General features: G+C 48.5%; 1 protein-coding gene across 2 annotated transcripts in view; it reads right to left on the reverse strand.

The window, feature by feature from the left end:
- RYK (receptor like tyrosine kinase) overlaps nt 1–9,257 on the reverse strand; it is a 53,819-nt gene extending 44,562 nt beyond the window's left edge. For both annotated transcript variants that reach the window (XM_021541446.3, XM_077785603.2), the window contains exon 1: nt 8,966–9,257. In XM_021541446.3, coding sequence (XP_021397121.3) covers nt 8,966–9,242 — 277 coding nt within the window. In that variant the 5' untranslated portion in view covers nt 9,243–9,257. The remainder of the gene's footprint in view (nt 1–8,965) is intronic.
- Nucleotides 9,258–20,599: the final 11,342 nt, after the last annotated feature.

Here is a 20,599-nt window from a genome sequence, read left to right on the forward strand (position 1 = left end):
ACTTAGCAGCTATGGCAAATCTCATCATTCCTGTAATATGAAGTTTGATGCTCCTTTTGAATTAGAATGAAAGCAAACTCTGAGAATAGAAAACCAAAAGGTTCCCTCCTCATGAACTGCAGTTGGCCAAGAGCACAGCCCTCAAAATAAAACCTTTGATCAAATTCTCAGTTGTGCCTCAAAGCTTTGGAAGGGAGCTGCTGTCATCTTCCCAGCTAGAACACCAGCACCTCACAGAGGTATGCCAGGTGTCATTTTTGGGCTTGTGAAAAACATGTGTTGGTGGTGTTTCAGTGTCACCTACCCAGAGAAATTGTGCCATTTTATTTCATTTAGCTACAGCAATGCACCCATATGTTGATTTAGTTATCACTGTAGACAAGACCCTAAGTCACCTCCAGAACAGTGTTTGGGCCAGTGCCATGGCTATTCCTGTAATGAGTACTTGACAGAGTGCAGATAAATTTAATATTAATTAGGAAGAAAAGACACACCCCCTCCCTCAGTGCATCATGTGGGAAATGGATTTATAGAAAATTTTTAAGGTTTGATAGAAGGTTCACACAGTGTGTATTTGTATGTAAATTTTGAGATAATAAAAGTTGATTTAGAAACGTTATGGAATAGGATAGACATTGTTGAGAGAGAAATAGAATTAGAAGTAAGTTTTAAAAGATGGTTTTGTAAAAAAGATCAGATATTTTAGAGAAATAGAACTGCAAAAGATATTGTAGCAGGATTTATGAGAGGTAATTTTAGATTATTGATTTTAAGGTATTTATAGTATAGTGTGGTAACAGCTGATAGGTTATGAAACATTTACATTGTATCATAATTAAGAAATAGTTGGGTTTTGATTGTAATGTTGTGAATTATAACATTCGTATTGTTTTATTTTTTTATATGAGATTGAAAATGGAATAAAAGTTTTTAAAATGCCAGAAAAAAAACTCACTTCAGATCCCTCAGCCTTGAAGTCTGTACTCCTGGTTGTAGGACTGCTGAAGGGATGATGGACTGTCCACATCTTTTGAGATGCTCTGAACACTTTCATCAGAGTGACACAGATAGTTTAACACAAAACCAAGCTCTAAACCAACTAAGCCAGGTCTGTTCACTTCTCTGCCATCTCTAAACCTACAGAGCTTTGCATTTTTTTCTTTTATTAGGAATTACTCTGCAAGGCCATTAACTGATTTCATAAAGGCCCAAGCAGACTGGAGAGAATAACCATCATTAGTTTATCAGCCTGCTCATGCTTTCCAAGCCTCCCAAGCAGCAGCTCCCATGCCTGTGCTCCCGAGTCTGCGCTTTCCCAAGCAGCGTGCTGAAATCAATATACTGCTTAATTTAATTACAGCTATTCAACACCCAGTAAGTGGCAGGGAAATTCTAAAGCATCACATTAGTTTCATGCTGCTGCTTCTGCTCCCAGCTCTCTGGAGCAGTCAGTGCAAATATGTGAGTTATCCGCTTGAAAGAAGGACAAAGGCAGCGATGGAAGAGGAATAATGCCTTTGAAGCCTCTGCCATGGCGCCCTTTGTGCCACCACAAGGCATTTGCAGAGAGTGTTAGCATTCATCCCAACATGGGAGCTGCTGGTGCTGCTGCCACTCCAGGAAAAAAGGGAAAAGAACTCAATTCACAAGGCACAACTCATTAAACACACTTCACTCCCTGCTCTCACAGCTGAGACTTTGAGTACGATTGAATCCTGCACACTAAAGTACCAACAGTAACTCTGACTTAACACCCATCCACTGCAAGGAAAGTAGGAGTCTCTGTGATATTCCAGTCTGGACAGTTTCAGGTAGGAATTAGTCATCAAGTCATTTCACTAGAGCTCAGCACAACCGTGAATCAACACATTTGGAATTTGTCTCATTAATTCAGCTTTTTCAGTATCCAAACAAAACTATGAATAGCAGAAGGGGAGGAGAAAAACACAAGGCTTCATCCTTTAAAATACCCAGAGTGTACAGTACAGCTGCCTCCACAGCTCCCACTCTCGGGAAAACACTACTCTGGGATTTTTCGTGCCTGTGAACAAGATCCCTATCTCCTTTATTTCCCTCTGTGCAGGTGGTGTTTAGGAGCAGTTTCGGTCCCTGCCTTCCTCTCAGTATCCTGAGCCTTTCTTGCTGGCTTTTCTCATGCATGCAGGGAGCTGTGCCTCCATTTCCTCTCTTTCGTTTCCATTCTGTCTGTGCACTGGAGGGAGAAAGAGACCAAACAATCAGCAGTGATAAATAGGATGCTGCCAAACAGAATGCAGGTGTAAAGTCACAGGAGTGAGGAATGCAGCTTCGGGAATTTTCCCCCTCACCACCACCAGGACAGCTTTCAGAGGTCAGGTTTCTTCCAAGACCCTGACAACAAATGTTACAAGAGCCACAAGCATTTATCACTAGACAGACCTTGGCCTCTGGGGAGCTGAAATGGCTGTTTCCTCCCAGGCCTGAGCACAGACAGAGCTGCAAGAGGCAGTCCAGCCACACTTTGCCTTTACAGTCCCATCTGAACACCAATTTCCAGAAGGAAAGAGCCTTCTCCAGGAAGGATTGAGACAGAGCCCCCAGCACTGCAAATCCCAACACATCAGCTGATGTGGTAAAGCAAGATTCAGAAATCAACCACCCACCTCAGCAATTCTGAGCAGATCAACACACACAAGGACTGAAGGTTATTTCACAGATTTCCACCTTAGTGGCATCACAGAAGTTTTAAAGCAATCCAAATCCAGGCCAGAGGCTCACTCCTCTATGAGGAAGGCCTTCCACTGGCTATTTCAAGCTTCTAGAAGCTTATTATTCTGCAGGTTTGCAAGCATTACCAACATTGCAGTGGATTGTACAATTTCACACATCTCCAAAGAAATGGCCATGCACTGTTATTAGAACTGTGCAAGCTAAAGGGGACGCAACAGAATGGAAAGGGACAGAGGAGCCCCAACTGCAGCTGCTCCTCAGAAGCCTCAATATGGATGTGAACCATGGCACTGGGTCACTCAGATCAACAGACACCCAGGCACAATGGGAGGCTCCAGAATGAACACAGGTAAATCAGACACCCAGGCACAATTAGAAGGAACACAGGCTGCTGCAGAGAACTTGTCATGACCTGCTGCTGCTGCACAGCCCTGAACATCTGCCTGTCCCCAGCCCCACAGCTCCAGAGCAGGCTGGGTAACACCCACCCACAACCCCAAACCCACCGGCAACTGAGCACCCGTCACACACTGTCAGTGGGCTAAAGGGCTTTACAGAGCGAGGTAACAGATTTATTATCCTAAAAAGAGCACTTGCATTTCACTGGATTTATTAGAACATTTTCAGCAGTTCAGTTTTGTTTCAGTGTGTGGTGTCTGCCAGGATTAGAAGTACATTTTCCATCCAGGTGTGCACCTCTGTCAACCTTCCCTTTCTAATGGTGCCATGAAGTAAGATGTACTCCTGCAAAGACAGGCATGTGGAACACAGCAAAAGTACAGCCTGCAAAAACTTTGTATTCTTCAAAGCCAAGCACTTAAAAGCTATGAAATGAAGATTTCAGAACACGTATACAAGAGAACCTGACCTTGAACTGCAACTCATGTACCACACACACATCTGCTTCTATGCCTTTGGGGCACTCAAATGTCTGCTCCTTGGGGACATCTCCTACATCCTCCTGCAACCGTAGAGGCTCTTTGCTGCATTTTTTCCAGTACCTGTGAGTTCCCCAACTCCCATGGAAAATGATCTTGGGTGCTGCTAACAACCCTCACTCAGAATCACAAAGAATACATACTTTCAGCTCCCTTTCATAACAATCAGGCAACAAAGGAACAAGAGGATTTCCAGCCACTACAGATGCTGTGCAAGTACCATAAAGCACTTTTGATGTGAACTCCTGTCTGTGGCCAACTCCCCAAAACAATGACATCAACAAAGATGTTTCATAGTATAAAATTAAGACAATTAACACCATCTGCTGCAATAAGATGATGGTTAGACTCCATTTCTAACATACAAAATTGAATTTGCTCTGTAATTTCCCAGGACTCTGCTCAGCCCTGGTGAAGGCACACCTGGAGCACTGGGCTTCCCAAGAGAAGAGCCACAGAGCTACAAGAGGGTGCAGTGAGAGACCTCAAAGAGAATTAAAGGAATTGCAACACCTCTACCAGAAGAAGACACTGAGAAAGCTGGAGCTGTTCAGCCTGGAGGACAGCTGGGGATCTCATCAATGTATATAAATATTCAAAGATGTGTGCAAAGAGGATGGAAGTAGGTTCTTCCTACCAGTGCCCAGTGAGAAGATCCAAAAATCAGGCAGAAACTGAAACACAGGAGGGTCTGCCTGAACAGCAAGAAAAACTCATACAGTGAGGGTGACTGAGCACTGGCACTGGCTGCCCACAGAAGAGGTGAAGTCTCTATCCTCTGAGAGGTCCAAAAGCTCCTGGATGTGGCGCTGGACAAGCAGCTTTGGGTGGCCCAGCTTGAGCAAGGGGTGGGACCAGATGACCTCCAGAGGTCCCTGCCAACCTCAACCACCCTGTGAGTCACCATCTCAATTTAAAAACCAAACAAACAACACTTGGTTGTAACAGATTTTGCATCGATGTTGCATCTTGCAGCCAGACAACTCATTTTAGTAAACTGCACAATTTTAATGAAATTCTAGAACACGTTAAGTACAAGTCACATAAGTGAAATTAATTTAACTCTGTAATTGAGCGAGTGCAAATATAAAACTAACAACAGACAGCATTCAGTGATTGCTCAGAAGAAACTAGGCCAGAGAACACTAAATTTGGAAACTCAATGTAAACATTGTAGGACTTCTGACTTTAAAATTCCCCGGCAATTCTAATTTAGCCCCCTGTGTATATGCATTATGATAGCCCTTAGTTACACAATAATGTGGTGGTATTTTCCCCCCATGGGACTAAAGTCTCAGTTAACATCCAGACCAGACTCCTAAAAACACCCAGAGCCATGTGACAGGAGGGCTATCCACAAGACCAATTTCACAGCTGAAAGGAACGTAGTCTCAAAAAAAACTCCTGCAGGGACAGAAAGGGTTGTCCTCACTGCTTAAGCCAAGTTTTCACAGGCAGCTATTGATTCTGATCCTCAGAATCAGAGGGTAGAACCTGTGAAGCTGAGCTCAGAACTGCTGGGAACTCCTAATCAAGGTCTAAGAGATAAACAAGGAATGCACAAACTGCCAAATAACATCGTGTTCTGAAACAGACTATATCCAATCCTTAATTATTAAAGCGAGCTATCTAATATTATAATAATGAGTATTTTCTACCTTATTCTCTAAACCTTAGATTGGTACCTACAAAACAGGGATATACCAGCCTTCACATCCCAGGATCCTGTGAAAAGCAGAACAATGGAGCATTTCAACAGGAGGCAAACACCACATTCTGACTTCATGGGAAAACTGGAATGAAAGTCACTAAATCAAGTAGAGACCTCCTACTGAGTAACTCATCCCTAACTTCACACTACCTGCACGTTCAGCACCACTGGAAAAAGGGATAGGATCAGGTGGTGTTTTCACACCTGTTCACTCGCTACATAAGACTAACAAAACTTTCTATAGGTCTAAGCACAGGCCCAAAAAAGCTTCTGCAGATGAACCAGCTCTAAAAAGCTACAGATGATGGTACCAAGAGAGTTCAGAGACACCCCTAAAATGGTTGTGGTGCTCTGGATGTCTCTCCCCAAAAAGCAGCACTTTCCTTCCTCCTCCCCAACTCCCTCGCATCCTGTACCTCATCACTGCTCTCACTGTGACACCTCTGCCTCCTGCTGCCATCGCTGGGGCCATCTCAGCTAAGTCCCCTCAGCTAACTCCTTCCTACTCCATCCCCTCCAGGGTAAGTGGAATCTGACACATTCAGCTATGTGAAAACCACAGATTAATTTTCCCAAAGGCTTGTCGTCTGGATGGCTGGGAATATTTTCCATGGGAATGGCGAGAGATATTTCTGACAGAGACACCATATGCCTGCCATATAGCAAGTCCTGCTTTCAGACCCTGAGAACTCCGCAGTGTTTCGAAATAAAAATCCACCTCACACAACAAGACAAGCCAGTTTCCTCTAGTTTTCTTCTACCTAAAGTCCTGAAGACTACAAAACAATTCCTCCTACAGCAGACACATGGTCAGAATTCCACAGCCCGACTGTGGAAATCTGGCGTGAGCATACAGGAAAGGAGCAGGCAGTTTTCACTGTAAATCACCATATCTGTCCTTTCTCCATGCCACAAAGAACAGCCACAAATAATCTGCAACAAGTTCCTATTTCACTTACAAGAGCCACAACCTCATTAAAGCACAACCATGGTTCTGCAAGACACAGAACCTCGGGTCTGGGGAAAGCAGCAGCACCAGACACTGCACTGAACCGTGTCAGCCTGGCTGATGGAGAGACCACGTGGGGATATGGCCCCACAGAGTTTCCACCAGACCCCGGGGATGCTCCAGCTCTGCATCACTGTCTGTGACTGATTCAGCAACCACATGTGTGCTTACATTTATTCCTAATCAAATTTGTCACCTAAGTATGTATAGGGTGAGATTTAGAACCATGAAAACAGCACAGGCTGTAGTAACTGTAGTAATTCCATGTAACATTTGGGTTTACGAGCAGAAAATCTGAGAGTTTCTGTTCAGCCACAGCAAGACAGTAGCAGAGGCGAGATTGTTTAGAGACAAAAGGTGAAAGAATCCAGTTTCTATTAGCAGCTTCACTGAACTTAACACTTCACTTCACAAGCAACCTCATTTTCCTATCCCCGTGACTATCCCAGCATCTGCTGACCCACGGCTTTTCTTAAAGAAGTTCCAGAAGCTGAATCCCCTCGCTGCCCTTGGCAAGTTCATGCATATGTACGAGGCCTTAAACCATGAACTTGACTGTATAAACCCCAATCAGATACTACAAAATGGAACATATGAAAAGCTGGGTTTGTTTTCAGAATCGTGAACACCTGGAACAAAACTGTCTGTCCCTCTGGATTTTCTTCTGCCAGAGGAATACATTAAGTTATTGATAAATTGGCCTGTGTCTAAATGCCTCCCTAAACTACACCTCACCTACAGACAAGAGCACCCCTATAATTGTAGAGATACCCCTAAAATTAAATCTACTCATGCCAACAGCACAATTTAGATCATGGAAGTTTGGTTTGCAACAGATTTCCAGTGATCTGAACCCCACTAACTGAAGGAAGTCCCAGTTTACCTCCACATTAGATTCCAATTTATCCAAGTCTCTGGGGTCACAGAGGCAGAACAGATCATTCATGTCAGATACTAAAAGTGATATAAACCAGCTACAGACAGCCGAGTAGTGAGTGCCTTCGGCCATGTAGTAATAGACCCCCACAAGCGAGGCTAGAGGAAGAAATTTAGCTTAAAAAATAGTAACAGCACATCCTGCCTCCTCAGCTGCTACTTCATGATGAATAATTATGTCAGTGGGCCACGGAAGCCTGAACAATCAAATTAACAGAGATTTCAGGCACTAGACAGGGGAGAGCCCAAACCTTACCTTTCAGTACTCCCAAGATTAACTACTTATTTAGAATCCCAGCTCACCAGAAAGTCAGACATTTTCACCCTCTATCTGTACCAGAGCATCTGGCAGTAAGCACGTGCCACGTACAAATGACAACAGCAGGACACTGATCACCAGGGCAAGCCACGAGGGAAAAATGTTTACAGTGCTCTTCAGTCCCCAGATTCCATGACTTGGGTCAGCTGTGTGCTCACAGAGTGCAAATTAACTGGAGATATTTTTATTTTGTCCATTTGACACAAATAAAGTCTTGCACTGCCAGTTTTCCAGCTTGCAGAGATACAGGGCATTTGGGAAAAACAAATCACTGGGGACACCAACAGATTTGTTTTGAGACTCCAGCCACCAACTCTAAACAAGAGCCTATGCAAGCCAAAGCCTACAGAAAACAAATCTTTGTTTAAGTCAGACTCTCCAAGCACAGAACTCCTGTGAAAGCCTTCCACAGCGGGCCAGATGGGGGACTTCAGGAACTGCCTCCAAGTCCTTGCACAGCAATTGTCAGCCTGCCTAGAAATTAAGATTCCTTTCACACACACACACACACCCAATTATTGCCAGGTCTCCTCTCTGCCCTCTGTATGTCGCTTGCCTGGCTAATTAAATCATGGTTTTGAGTTCACTCCTTCCAGGGCTTACCCTGCTCCCACAGGACACGATCCCCGGTTGCTCCAATCTGGGGAGCCCCTCACCATAAGGGTGAAGCCTTTTCTTCCCCTAACCACATACACACAAAGCAGCACAGAGACCACCTTTGACTCGTCTATTCTCACCACGACCCCAGTCCTACAAAACCCACAGATCCCCGGGATCACCGATCCCCACCCCAGTCCCACAGCTCTCCATCCTCTCCTGAGCTCCATATCCTTCATCCTCGCTCAAGACCCTTTCTATCCTTCTCTGCACGCCCAAATCTGCGTCCCTTGCAGAGTCCCACAGACACCCCCCGTCTCCTGGACCCCAGAGCAAACCCCTGGCTCTGCTGACACCCACCATCCCCACCCCAGTGCCTCAGCCCCACACCCTCCCGAGCCGCAAGTCCTTCACCCCCATTCGCAGCCACTCCCACAGAACCCACACAAATCCCTGGATTCACCCATTCCCATCCCAGACCCACAGACCCCCATCCTCTCCGGTCCTTCATCCCGCAGCCTCTCCAGCACCCGAGATCTGCTTCCCTCCCAACACTCCCACGGACACCCCAATTCACTCCTGGGCCCCAGAGCCTGCTAACGCTCATCATTCCCAGCCCAGTCCCACAGCTCCCCATCCCTTTCCAGCCCGCAAACCTCCACCCCGGCCCAGCGGACTCCCCTCGGGCCCTCCCGAGCGGCCGGGCTCCCCCCACCGCAGCCCCGCGCCGCCCCGGGCGCACTCACCGATCAGCTGCCGCACCTCCTCCTCGCTCAGGTAGATGCTGAGGCTGGGCCCGGCGCCGCTGGGGGGCCAGTCCGGGGCGTGCGGGCCGGGCCCGGGCTGGCCCTGGACGCCGGCGGGCAGCACCAGCAGCAGCAGCAGCAGCGGCGGCGGCGGCGGCGGCAGGCGGAGGAGATGGCGGCGCGGGCCCCGCACCCGCCGGCCCCGCCGCGGCCCCGCGCCCGCCTCCCGGGGTCGGCCCCGCCGCCCCCCGCCGGGCTGCCGGCGCCGCGGCACCATCGCTCCGCGGGGACGGAGGGACGGACGCAGGGCCGGGGGGAAGCGGGCGGGACCCCCCGCCCCGCCGGACCCTCGCACGGCGCGGCCGCCCCAGGCCCCGCCCCGCGCACGCGCCGCTCCCGCCGCCGCGGGCGGCCCCTCGGCGCGGGCGGCAGGGGCGGGATCCCCTCACGGCCATTCCCGCCTCTTCCCGCATCCCGCCCGGCGGCGGGAGGAAGAGGAGGAGGGACGGCATCCCCGCTCCCGGCGGGTGCCGCTCACAGAGTGACTGCATCGGAGAAGACTTCGAAGATCCTTGGGTCCAACCTGCGACCGGTCCCCACCTTGTCAGCCAGCCCAGAGCACTGAGTGCCCCGTCCAGGCCTTCCGTGGACACCTCCAGCTATGGAGACTCCAAACCTCCTTGGGCAGCCGCTTTTAATGCCTGGCCGCCCTCTCCATGATGTCCAACCTGAACCTGCCCTGGCCCAGCCTGAGGCCATTCCCTCATCCTGTCCCTGTTCCTTGGGAGCAGAGCCTGACCCCCCTGGCTGAGGGGGTCCCTGACACCTGTCAGGAGTTGTGCACAGCCGCAAGGTTCCCTGAGCCTCCTTTGCTCCAGGCTGAGCCCCTTTCCAGCTCCCTCAGCCGCTCCTGGTGCTCCAGCCCCTTCCCCAGCTCCGTTTCCTCCTCTGCACATGCTCCAACCCCTCAATATCCTCCTTGTGAGGACCAGAACGGGACACAACACTTGAAGGATCTCACAGTGCCCAGTCACCGCCCTGGTCCTGCTGGACCCATTGGCCTCTTGCCCACATGGGCACACCTGGGCTCATGTCCAGCCACGATTGACCTGCATCTCCAAAGCCTTGGCCAGGTCCCTTATGGCATCTGACCCCACCGTGGAGGTCACCCACTGAATCACCTCATGCTCACCCGAGACCCTGCACATCCCCACGCTTCTGCTAAGCTGTGGTTGCCTCCATCCCCAAACCCTTCCAGCCAGACATCCATCCAGGATGGGCCAGGGTGTCATGGCCAAAACTGGAAGTGCTCTGCCAAAATATCCCCCAGAAATGATAATCCCAAAGTGACAGACTGTGGGACACCTGGTGCCCACCAAAGCTGCTCCATCAGCTGGACAGGGGAGAGAAAATATAATGCTCCTAAATTGAGATTAAATACAGGAAGAGACCACTCAGCAATTACTGTCATGGGCAAAACAAGAGGAAAGTTTGAGGAAATGTATGGAATTTATAACCAGATTGGTAGAATAATGAGAAGTCTGTTTTGGAGCCAGCCGGCATCAGCTCCATCAGACACAGGGGAAGCTTCTGGCAGCTTCTCAAAGAAGCCACTTCTATAGCTCCCCCACTATCCAAACCCCAACACACTGCTCAGAGGCTTTCCCAATTGCAAATATTGCTGGAATACTAGTGTTTTAGTTTAAGATAATTTCCTTTTTTGGTAATTTTTTTAAAACAAAAAATTAAGGTTTTTTAAAATGTACTGTTTATAAATATATAAACCATACTGATGTTATATTTAATGTTGCAATCTGCTTTTTAATCTTATGGTCCTTTCAGAGCTAATAAGCAGCAGCATTTCATTTCACTGTAACAAAGGGCCTTTGGCCCGCAGAGGATGGGGATTTCAGCTCCAGCCAAGCCATTGCTGCCTGTAATGATCCTGAAGTAAAATCCAAACTGTAAACACATCTCCTGTTCTGTTGCAGTATGGAATGCTAGCAGAAGGGCTGCTTGACAGCTGATATATTTTAAAAGAATGCAATAATAATCAAGTCCAACGATGCAAACAACATTAAATTCCAGTTTGAGGCTTTGAATCTCCTATACAAACATTCCTGACCTTTTCCCAAAATCCTCTGCTGTGCAGTATTTCAAAAGTAAGGATTTCTGTGGCAGTTCGGTGCAAAACCCTTTTTCAAGGTGTCCACCTTTCCCCTGAAACACAAAACCTTTGTTCCAATTGGCTTAGGAAGAAGATTTTGTTTTTCTGATCTGGCTGCTGACCTAAACACACCTCGTTCCTCACTCGTCCGGGCTGAAGAGCCACCTGCAGTGTCACCTTCTTACCTGCTGTCACACCTGGCTGCTCTCCAGCTCCTCTGGAATCCCCAGAGCAGTGAAAGCTTCGCTCTGAGCAAATCCATCGCTGAGAGCTGCCTGCTTGGTTGAGATTTTCAGCAGAAGCATCACAATATTCACTTATGACCATTAAATCCCTTAATGTCTTTAAATTCTACACTCTCTCCTGACCTGCCGGGAGGAATTTTCTCCTGTGGGACACCGTGACAGGAGGACACTGCAGGCTAATTGGCTGCATCGGGGTTTAATCACTGAGTCTTTCAGCTCATAATCATAAGAGTGGAAAGTGTGTAGGAAGTTCTGTTCTTCTAATCACTGAGGGGAAAAAGGAGAAATTGCTCACACTCCTCCCCACAATATCCATCACTTACTTAAACAGTGTGAGGTGTAAAAAAAATAAAATACCAAACTGGGATGGAGCTGGAAATTATATGCAGGCCTGTAGCTGGGGGATGTGGCCCAGGCTGCAGAGTGCTGGTTGCTGAGAGAGCCCTCCACACCACAGCTTCTCCACAGGCCATTTCCTCAGCCTGGAAAGCCGGCGCCTGGGCATCTGTGTTTATTTGCCCTGCAGATGTAGCCTAAATCCCAGACTCCCTGTGGTTTCTGATGCACCTCACTTAGGGACTCGCGGACAGACAGACAACGTGTGGTATCTGATGTGATCAAAACCAAGACTGAGGCTCACCAGCCAGAGACCAAGCAAAATTTTAATCCCTTTTCTGGTGGCATTAGCAGGCAGCTTATGTGAGAACGCACTGACAAAGCCAGCTGAGTGTTGGCATGGATTTATCACTTGGAGGAATCCCTCCTTCACTCATAATGATCGTGAAGGAACAGCAGAAATTGCTGCTGCTCTAGAGGTTGGATGAGCCACGAGGTCAAAAACATGGTGTAGGCACCAGGCAGGAGACAAACAGTTCTTTTTATCCATGAGTTTGTCAAAGAGTCAGACAAAGAGACAGAAAAACACAGACGCTCCTCAGCTGTAACAGCCTGTAATGGTGGTAGGACCCACAGGAACCCCAAAATGGGGGTCTATTTTTCATTTTCCACTGCGCCCCACTTTCCCCAAACTGATTTCTGGCCTGTCCTTCTTGATGAGGATCAAAGAGACAATATTCATGCAGCCACCATCAAGCATGACTTTAACCTTAACCTCAGCCACCCCTGCCTTGGGCATAAGGACACGATAATCAGCACAAATGTGACGTTCAGCAGAAGGGCCCGTGTGGGGTTATTTCCCTGCATTTCTTTTCAGTGAGTATGTAACTTTGCCTCCTGGAAGCCACTGGCTGATTTTAACAAAAGGTCACCAAAACCACATAAACCAAACACAAATAAACACATTCTTGGGCTGCAGCTGCCAGCCTGTGCACGGCCGCTCACGGGGCTGCAGGCCTGGTTGGGCCCCCCTTGCCCATGAAGCCAATTGCTTGCTGGGCTCTGATGTTGCAATTAAAATGCAGGCTGCAAGGATAATTGGGGGTATTAGAAGCCAAATGAAGGTTTCATGGATGTCAAGAATTGGAAAAAGGTGAAAAATGCAATTCACAGGCCAGCTCAAACACTGAAGATCTTGTGTTGATTTTTTTTGGCTGCACAGACTATTTTTGGCAGGATCAAGTTCACGGTCTTTCAAAACCATTCTGGGGAAGATTATATTGCAAGAGGATACACAAAGTCTGTCCGTGGCAAGCTGCTAGCAATAGCTGTGAACTCGCAGCGCTCACATGGAAAAGTTTTGCTTGGATAGACACTGGGATGCCTCACTGCATGTGCTCCCAGCCTGATTGTATCAGCATTTACCACCGCCACATCCCGAGGGGCACGGAAGAGCTGGGATTCATTTCTGGACGTAAAACAAATCTGTAAAAGCAAAGAGCTGACAATTAATGGCACCGATAGGAATTTGATACATGAGGGCCTCACGGAAGACACGTGATATAGGGACGTTTACGTGGGTGCTGGAAGATGGGAGACAGGGCTTTGGGAATGACTGCTCCCTGTCCAGACTCGCTCACACACGCTGCTGCGATCGGGGGTGGCTTTTCCCACCTCCTCTTTGTGATTGCAAGTGACTGTGCAGCATTCCCTGGGGAGGAGAGCTGGCCCCTTCACACAGACACAGGAATGAAGTCCTGCTGCCTCTTCCAATCAGTCTTCCAACATTTTTCCTTTCAAACAGCTTCTCTCCTTTACGAATGAGTACCAGGTGACCTCGGTGTTTGGATGGCTTCCAACACAACTGCACCTTGGTTCCGTGGCCCAGGAATCTCCAGCTCATCATTTGCTCAAGGACCTCTGCCCGCAAGGCTTCTCTGCAGAAATGCTCTGGAGCTTTGGCTTTGCTCATGGATGAGCATTAGAAATGGGCAAGAGGGGTTTCAGATTTAGGAATGCTAGGCAAAGATGGCACAGCTGAGCTTGTGCAAGCAGCAGGCTTCCTAAGCTATTTAGTATTGATTGACCCCTTTATTATTTATTATTCCCCTTTATTTAGTATTTATTTGCCCCTTTCCATGGGCAAGGATGCATCCATACACCTCTGAGTAGGGATAAACCCATTCATTTGCTCTGCTTCACTTTCTGCCTTTTCCTGAGGGCTTCCCCACGTCTGTCTTTCACAGAGCATGGTGCCCCAGGATTTCCAGTTCTCTTTGCTCATCAGGGTGAAACAAACTGGCAGCTTGCTGCTTGTTTTCTCCCACATCTCTGAATTTGCCATGCCTTTTCCCAAAGCATGAGGAGAACTGAGAATGAGGGAATGGACAACATATTGAGTAATATAAATAGACAGATGGCTTCACTCAAATCAGCACTGACCCGTGGAGTCTTCCAGGGGAAGGAAGAGCTGAAATTTCAAAGTTTAAAATGTACAGACCTTCCCACAAACTCTTTTTGTTCCCTTACATCAACTATAAATGGGCAACACAGGGAAGACCAGTGTCTCCTGTTACTCGAATAGCACTGAGACAAAAATAAAAGCCTTCACACTTCCAACCTGCTCCTCTTTGCACCAGATTTCTATTTTTCCTTTATTTATTTCCTAATTGTGCACACAGGTCCATAAAGCTGCCCTGGAGAAGAAAGGGCTGTCTGCTCCATTGCTGCAGTCAGACTGCTCAGGCTGGGATACACAGAGAGGAAAAGTCACACAGCAGCAGAGGGAAATGTGTGTACAAGTTCCTGGAAATGTAGCATTTAATGGAAAAAACATCCTGGGAACATGAAGCTGCCTGGAGCTGCTGTAGCAATAAGCAAGGGAGGCTGGGGGAGAGCAGAGCCTCGGAATACGGTTTCAGCATGTGGTTGGGAAGGCACATGCCATTCCTGTGTTTGCCTTATAAGGGGAGCGTGCATGCCATGATATTGCTAAATATGAAATAAATTGTTTGTGTTTGGGGGCTGGCTGTGCCACCTCTTCCCTCCCCAGGACACCCGGGGGTTGCTGGCTGATGTTCGTGTGTCATTTGGGAGCGTTTTCCTTGCCAGTAGATGCCAGGATTTGGTGCCATGGATGTTGCACAACAAGGCTTATAATGCTGTTACAGTTTGTTCTGCACTGGATCAGAGCTTGATGCTCAGGTGGGAGTTGGTATCAGGACAGAAAATTACAGATCAAACAATTTTCAATGGAAAAATTGAGTATCTGTCAGAGGGAGAAGGAAAGCAGGCACCCGAACCTACTCCTACTTGGCCTTTTGTTGGCTTTTCAGTGCAAATGACCCTTCAAAATTTGTCTCCAGGGATTTTATTATGTCTCTGCTCAAACAACAGACCTTTCATTGTAGCTCAGCACATGACTCCAAACACAGCACCCATCCTCAGAGAGCTCAGTCTTCTCCATGACTTCCCCTTTTCCCCTGGGAAGCCAACAGAGCAGCAGTTATAAACTGATGTGGTTGTGTTTTACAGGTCACTTATGCAAGTGTTTCCCTGTGCTCTGGCAGTTGGAGCTGGTTTATGGTTTACCATGGATTTTCAGAGCCCACACACAATACAGGAATGGAGATAATTAATTGTAGAAGTCACTGTAACCCATCCCTCTTTAACAAAAGCACAATTGGAGCATTTGCCCAGGAAGTGGAAAATATTTATGTGACTTTCTCTCTGAGAAAGTATTAAAATCTGCATTTTCACTGAGATAAATGAGAAGAAGAAAGATGTAGTGAGCAAATCCCACACCCTCTACAGAAGAGGTTGTGGAGCCCCTGGATCCATCAAAATTGGAAGCAGGAAAGAGCAGGACTCTTCCACTCCTCTCAGGGTTTAGATTGCTGTGGGCAGCAGCAAGCCTGAATTCCTTCAGGTTGCAGAAATCTAACCCTTGTCTCCCATTTTTTGTGCAAATGGCATTACAATTCTTGGAATGTCACAAGCACCAGCCAACAAAGGGGCTGGGAAGCTGCTGACCCAGCTACCTGTCTTCCCAGCACTGGGCAATGTTGTTGCACACCTGGATGCTTTTATTGAAGACAAATATATTCTACTTCTGAAAAAAACAGATTCCTCTTGCTGATATATTCTCATATGGATAAAAATAGATGGATTTTAATAATGCTTACATTGCAGATCCCACAAGCCAACTATTTTAATAGATTCGGAGTCCTTTTCTTTGGGCTTGGAACAGGCTCAACACCAATAAACCAAAAGACTTAGCAGGATGTTTTTGCCTCATTAAAATGCTTTGTGCCTTTGGCTCTATTCTGTTCTTTCAGTGCTGGTGTGTTTTCATAGATCTTCATTTTGAAATTGTGGGAAGAGTCAGGAAAAAGGCTTTGGAAAGGCAACCTGTCCTCCTCCCATCCAGCCATTCCTGGGTGATTTCAGAATCCTGGCCAGACCTTTTGCTCTCCAGCAGCTTCCACCACACGAAGTCCTGTCTACATGTAATTCAATTAAAACTTCTTTCAAAAAAAAAAAAAAAAAATTTAAATGCTTCTGTAAAACCTACAGCATTCCCACCTTCATTTCTGTGCTAGGAAATATTTTAAAAGCCCAGATACACTAAGAAGGGATCCTGGAAGTGAGAAGGGATCCTGGAAGAAAGGCCTTGCACAGGCCAGGTCTTGTCCTAATTTGGATGATGACTGCAGGATCCTCACACATTTTCACCAGCTGATTAAAAATTTGTCTCCATTGTGGCAAAAATCCTTAGGCATTTTCTTGCTTTGCAATCACTGTGCTCAGCTGTTTAGCTTGAATGAGTAAAACAAGTTGCATTTCCTTGGGTTTTCCCTATGAACTGGAAGTGGCCTTGAACCATTTGGCCTTGAACCACTTCCATAGGTCTTATTTCAGCATTTTCTTGAGCTGCAGGTGACAGGGCTGGACACCGGTGGGTCATGGCAAAGAATTCCCATCCCATGTCCTACTGGAGGCATCTCCTTGTGGGTCAGGGTGAGGGTTAGGTCAGCTGGAAAGGAACTTTCTGCTGCTTAATATCTCTCGAACAGTAGGGAAAGCAAGAGGTAGGTCTTGGAAAACCATCCAGAGGCATTTTTATGGGGTGAAACCTGTATGGACATGAATTTCACTTGAAAAATTGCTTTTAGATTGACATACAAATGTCACCACCTGTGCAGTGAGGTAATCCCTCCAGGATGGGGCAACAGATCCCCTATCCTTCATTTCTAAGCTTTGTCCTGAACATGCAGTGGGGTTGTTATTAAAGACTCACTATTGTGAGCAGAATGGAACCAGCCAGGGAGAAATGTTCCTGAATGAAGGATGGGGAAAAGCCCTTGGCTGGAAAACACCACTGCCACGCTCCGCCATGGGCAATGGGTGACTAAACACAATATAGAGATGGATTCATAGACCCATTTAAAATGAACGAGTCCAAGAGTTCCCCCGGCACTGCCAAGGCTTCCACTGACCCATGCCCCCAAATGCCACATCCACCGTGTGTCGCTGTCGAGGCAGGACACATGAATGAAGAGGCTCTGACTCAGAAAGCTGTAAAACTCCCATTTATTCAAAATACACCGCTCTTTTATACAGAGCTTCGTGAGGACCAAATCCATTGGTTATGAACTGAAAGCAAGCCACAGCATTGGTGCAAAGTGTTTGACGCACAGTGATAGAACTTAACTATAAACAATGTGAAAAACAAGAGAGATAAAGAATTCTTTACATTCTTATCCAGCTCCTTCCCAGGCATCTGCCTGGCTAGAAACTCTCTGTTTCTTTCTTTGACTGAATCTGAGTCCCACAACCTGGCTTTTAGGTCCCTCCAGGAGTGGGGACTCCACCATCTGGGCAGCTGTGCCAGGGCTGAACAGCCCTTTCCATTTCCATGATGAAATTTCCCTTCATATCCAACTTAACTTCCCCTGGCACAACTCGAGGCTGTTTCCTCCTTGTCCTGTCCCTGTTCCCGGGGAGCACAGCCCGATCCCCGCCGGCTGTCCCCTCCTGTCAGGAGTTGTGCAGAGCCACAGGGTTCCTCCTGAGCCTCCTTTTCTCCAGGCTGAGCCCCTTCCCAGCTCCCTCAGCCTCTCCTGGGGCTCCATTCCCTTCCCAGCCCCATTCCCTTCCCTGGACACGCTCCAGCCCCCGGGATCTGCGGGCCCGGGCGGGGGTGCAGGGGCGGCGCGGGCCGCCAGGTGTCGCTGTCGGCGCGGGAGAGGAAGGGAAGGGAAGGGAAGGGAAGGGAAGGGAAGGGAAGGGAAGGGAAGGGAAGGGAAGGGAAGGGAAGGGAAGGGAAGGGAAGGGAAGGGAAGGGAAGGGAAGGGAAGGGAAGGGAAGGGAAGGGAAGGGAAGGGAAGGGAAGGGAAGGGAAGGGAAGGGAAGGGAAGGGAAGGGAAGGGAAGGGAAGGGAAGGGATCACCTCACTGCACCGTCTAGAGCTAAACGAGATCTGGGAGAGCTGTAGAAAGACATGGGACAAGGGCCTGGAGTAGCAAGACGAGAGGGAATGGTTTCCCACTGCCAGATGGTATAGTTAGATAGGATATTGGAAATAAATTCTTCCCTGGGAGTGTGAAGAGCCCATGGCACAGGTTTCCCAGAGAAGCTGTGGCTGTTCCATCCTTGGAAGTGTTCCAGGCCAGGTTGGACAGGGCTTGGAGCAACCTGGGATAGTGGAAGATGTCCCTGCCCATCACAGGGGGTGAAAATAGATGATCTTTAAGGTCCCTTCCCACCCAAACCTGATTCTCTAATTTCATCCCTTGGGAAATTGTTCCTGTTCACATCCAGCTCCAGACCAGCTCTTGCATGTGGACAGACAGCGCTGGCACTCCTGGCACGGAGCAGAGACCATGGCACCATCATTCCATAACGTGTAATTAACAGTGGGAATCCCACGAGAGAATAAACAGTGCTGCAGATCCAGATTCCTCCAGGAGATATGGGAGCCAAAGGTGCCAGATCATTGCAGGGTTTTAAATCCAGCTGGATTCTGGCATGCCTGTGGCTCCCCTGCGAACTCCCGTTGGTACCACAGGGATACATGAGCCAGGCTTGCATCACCCTGGCCAGAGCAGGAACTCCAGGCTCCCGATGCTGTACACTGCCTCTGCATGAGAAAGGGATGTTTTTCCAGAGTGCCACAGACACGAAGCACAGGGAGCAATCCATGTGCCAAAACCTGCTCGTAAAAACCTACCTACAGAGTGACTTTAAATACCCAGGGCACGGAGAGCAACCAATCCCCCCAGGATCAGAGGAGCCAGGGTACCTCACTGCCTGCAGGTGTGCATCTCACCCTCGCTCAGGCTCAGCTCCATTCTCATGCTGGGCCAGCCCTTGCCTGTCCTTGCTCAGCCTCTCCAAGGCTCTGATCCTATAACTTAGGAGTTGATATCCCACGCTGCTGTTTGCCAGCTCCACACTGGATCCTGCTCTCAGGATCCAGCCCTGCTGCCATCCTGCCAGCAGCTCATCTGGAGCAGGCTGCCTTCTGCAGCCAGCAGGGATGTTTTGCTTCCAGCCCCTCTCCTGGAGCCCGGGACCAGCTTTTAACAATGTTCCTGAGCAGCGCGTGGTGCTGCAGAGCCCCAGCTGGTGCCAGGAGTCATGGTTTAAATAACACACAGTAAATATTGGAACAGCCTGAGCTGCGGAGAACTCCTCAGACACCAGTTTCTAAGGATGATCTAATACATTTCTTGGACTCGCTCATCCTTCTCATTACTCTTCGGCATTTTTCCCCCTCCTATTTTTCTTCCCTCCCATTGAAATGTTTTGGTTTTCTTCTTTTATTTTTTTCACTGCTTGAGTCTCTAAAATATGCAGCCATGGCAACAGGCTGGAGGAGCCAATTCCCCTGGTCCGCCTGCATGTCCTTGGGGTCTGGTGGGGAGCGAGGGGGTGAATTCCAGTGAATTCCAGCCATTCCCTCTCGCCGGGAGCAGTGTTTAGTAAACACAGGGCAGCACATATGTGCTGACCCCTGCCCGGCTCTGCCAGCTCGGGAAAGGTTTTTCTGCAGGCTGAGCGTGTCTCCCCTGATGTCCCCGGAGCAGTGGCACCCTCTCCCCAGCACCCTCGGGGCTGGCATTCTTTGGGAGCAGCATGGGGAGGAATGCAAGCCCCTGGCGTCCGGACAGGAGCTGACATTCCCGGCCCTGGCCTGAAGAATGTGGACACAGTGTCCGCTCCAAGCTCCAGCACTGCAGTTCATTCACCCTGGAGGAGGGGGACACTGGGATCTGGGCAGGACTCGGCCCTCGGTGACCCAGCTGCCATAACCTGGGGCTGATGGTCTCCTCTGTCACTTCCAAGGATCTCTCCACGTCATGCCACGGCATCTGGGGATTCGTTCGTCCTTGTTTTGGTGGCTCTGTGGCCTCTGCCCCTCAAGCTGCAGCTGTGTCAGCTTTTTCTTGGAAAAGCTGGGGGAACATGAGGATGCTGCTGGCTAAGGATTTGGGTTCAAGGCAGCAGGCAGCTCTGACTTTGGAGAAGCCAAACCCATCCTCGGTGAGCTGCTGGCAGAGAAGGAGACCAGCAATTAGGGACCAGCACCCCAGCTTTGATGGGTGTTAAAGACCTGGAAAAGGCAGTGCAGGCTGAATGTATTAATCAAAGCCAACTTGTTTTAGTGCCTGTAATGTGGCAGGGACCAGAACTGAGTGTGAATTTAAGCCCCAGGCCCATAGCTGGTTTTCAGCTCATCTTTCCAAGGCAAACACGCTGCTCTAATTCCCCCTGCCCCTCTGACACACCCGGCCAGGGCTATTTATACACTTTACAATGTTACACACTGCTAGGATTACTGCATGGCATCCAGTCTGTTTGGAGCAGGGTCCCACGAACCAG

This window comes from Lonchura striata, chromosome 9 (genome assembly GCF_050655825.1).
Source record: "Lonchura striata isolate lonStrDom1 chromosome 9, ASM5065582v1, whole genome shotgun sequence".
Taxonomy (NCBI): domain Eukaryota; kingdom Metazoa; phylum Chordata; class Aves; order Passeriformes; family Estrildidae; genus Lonchura; species Lonchura striata.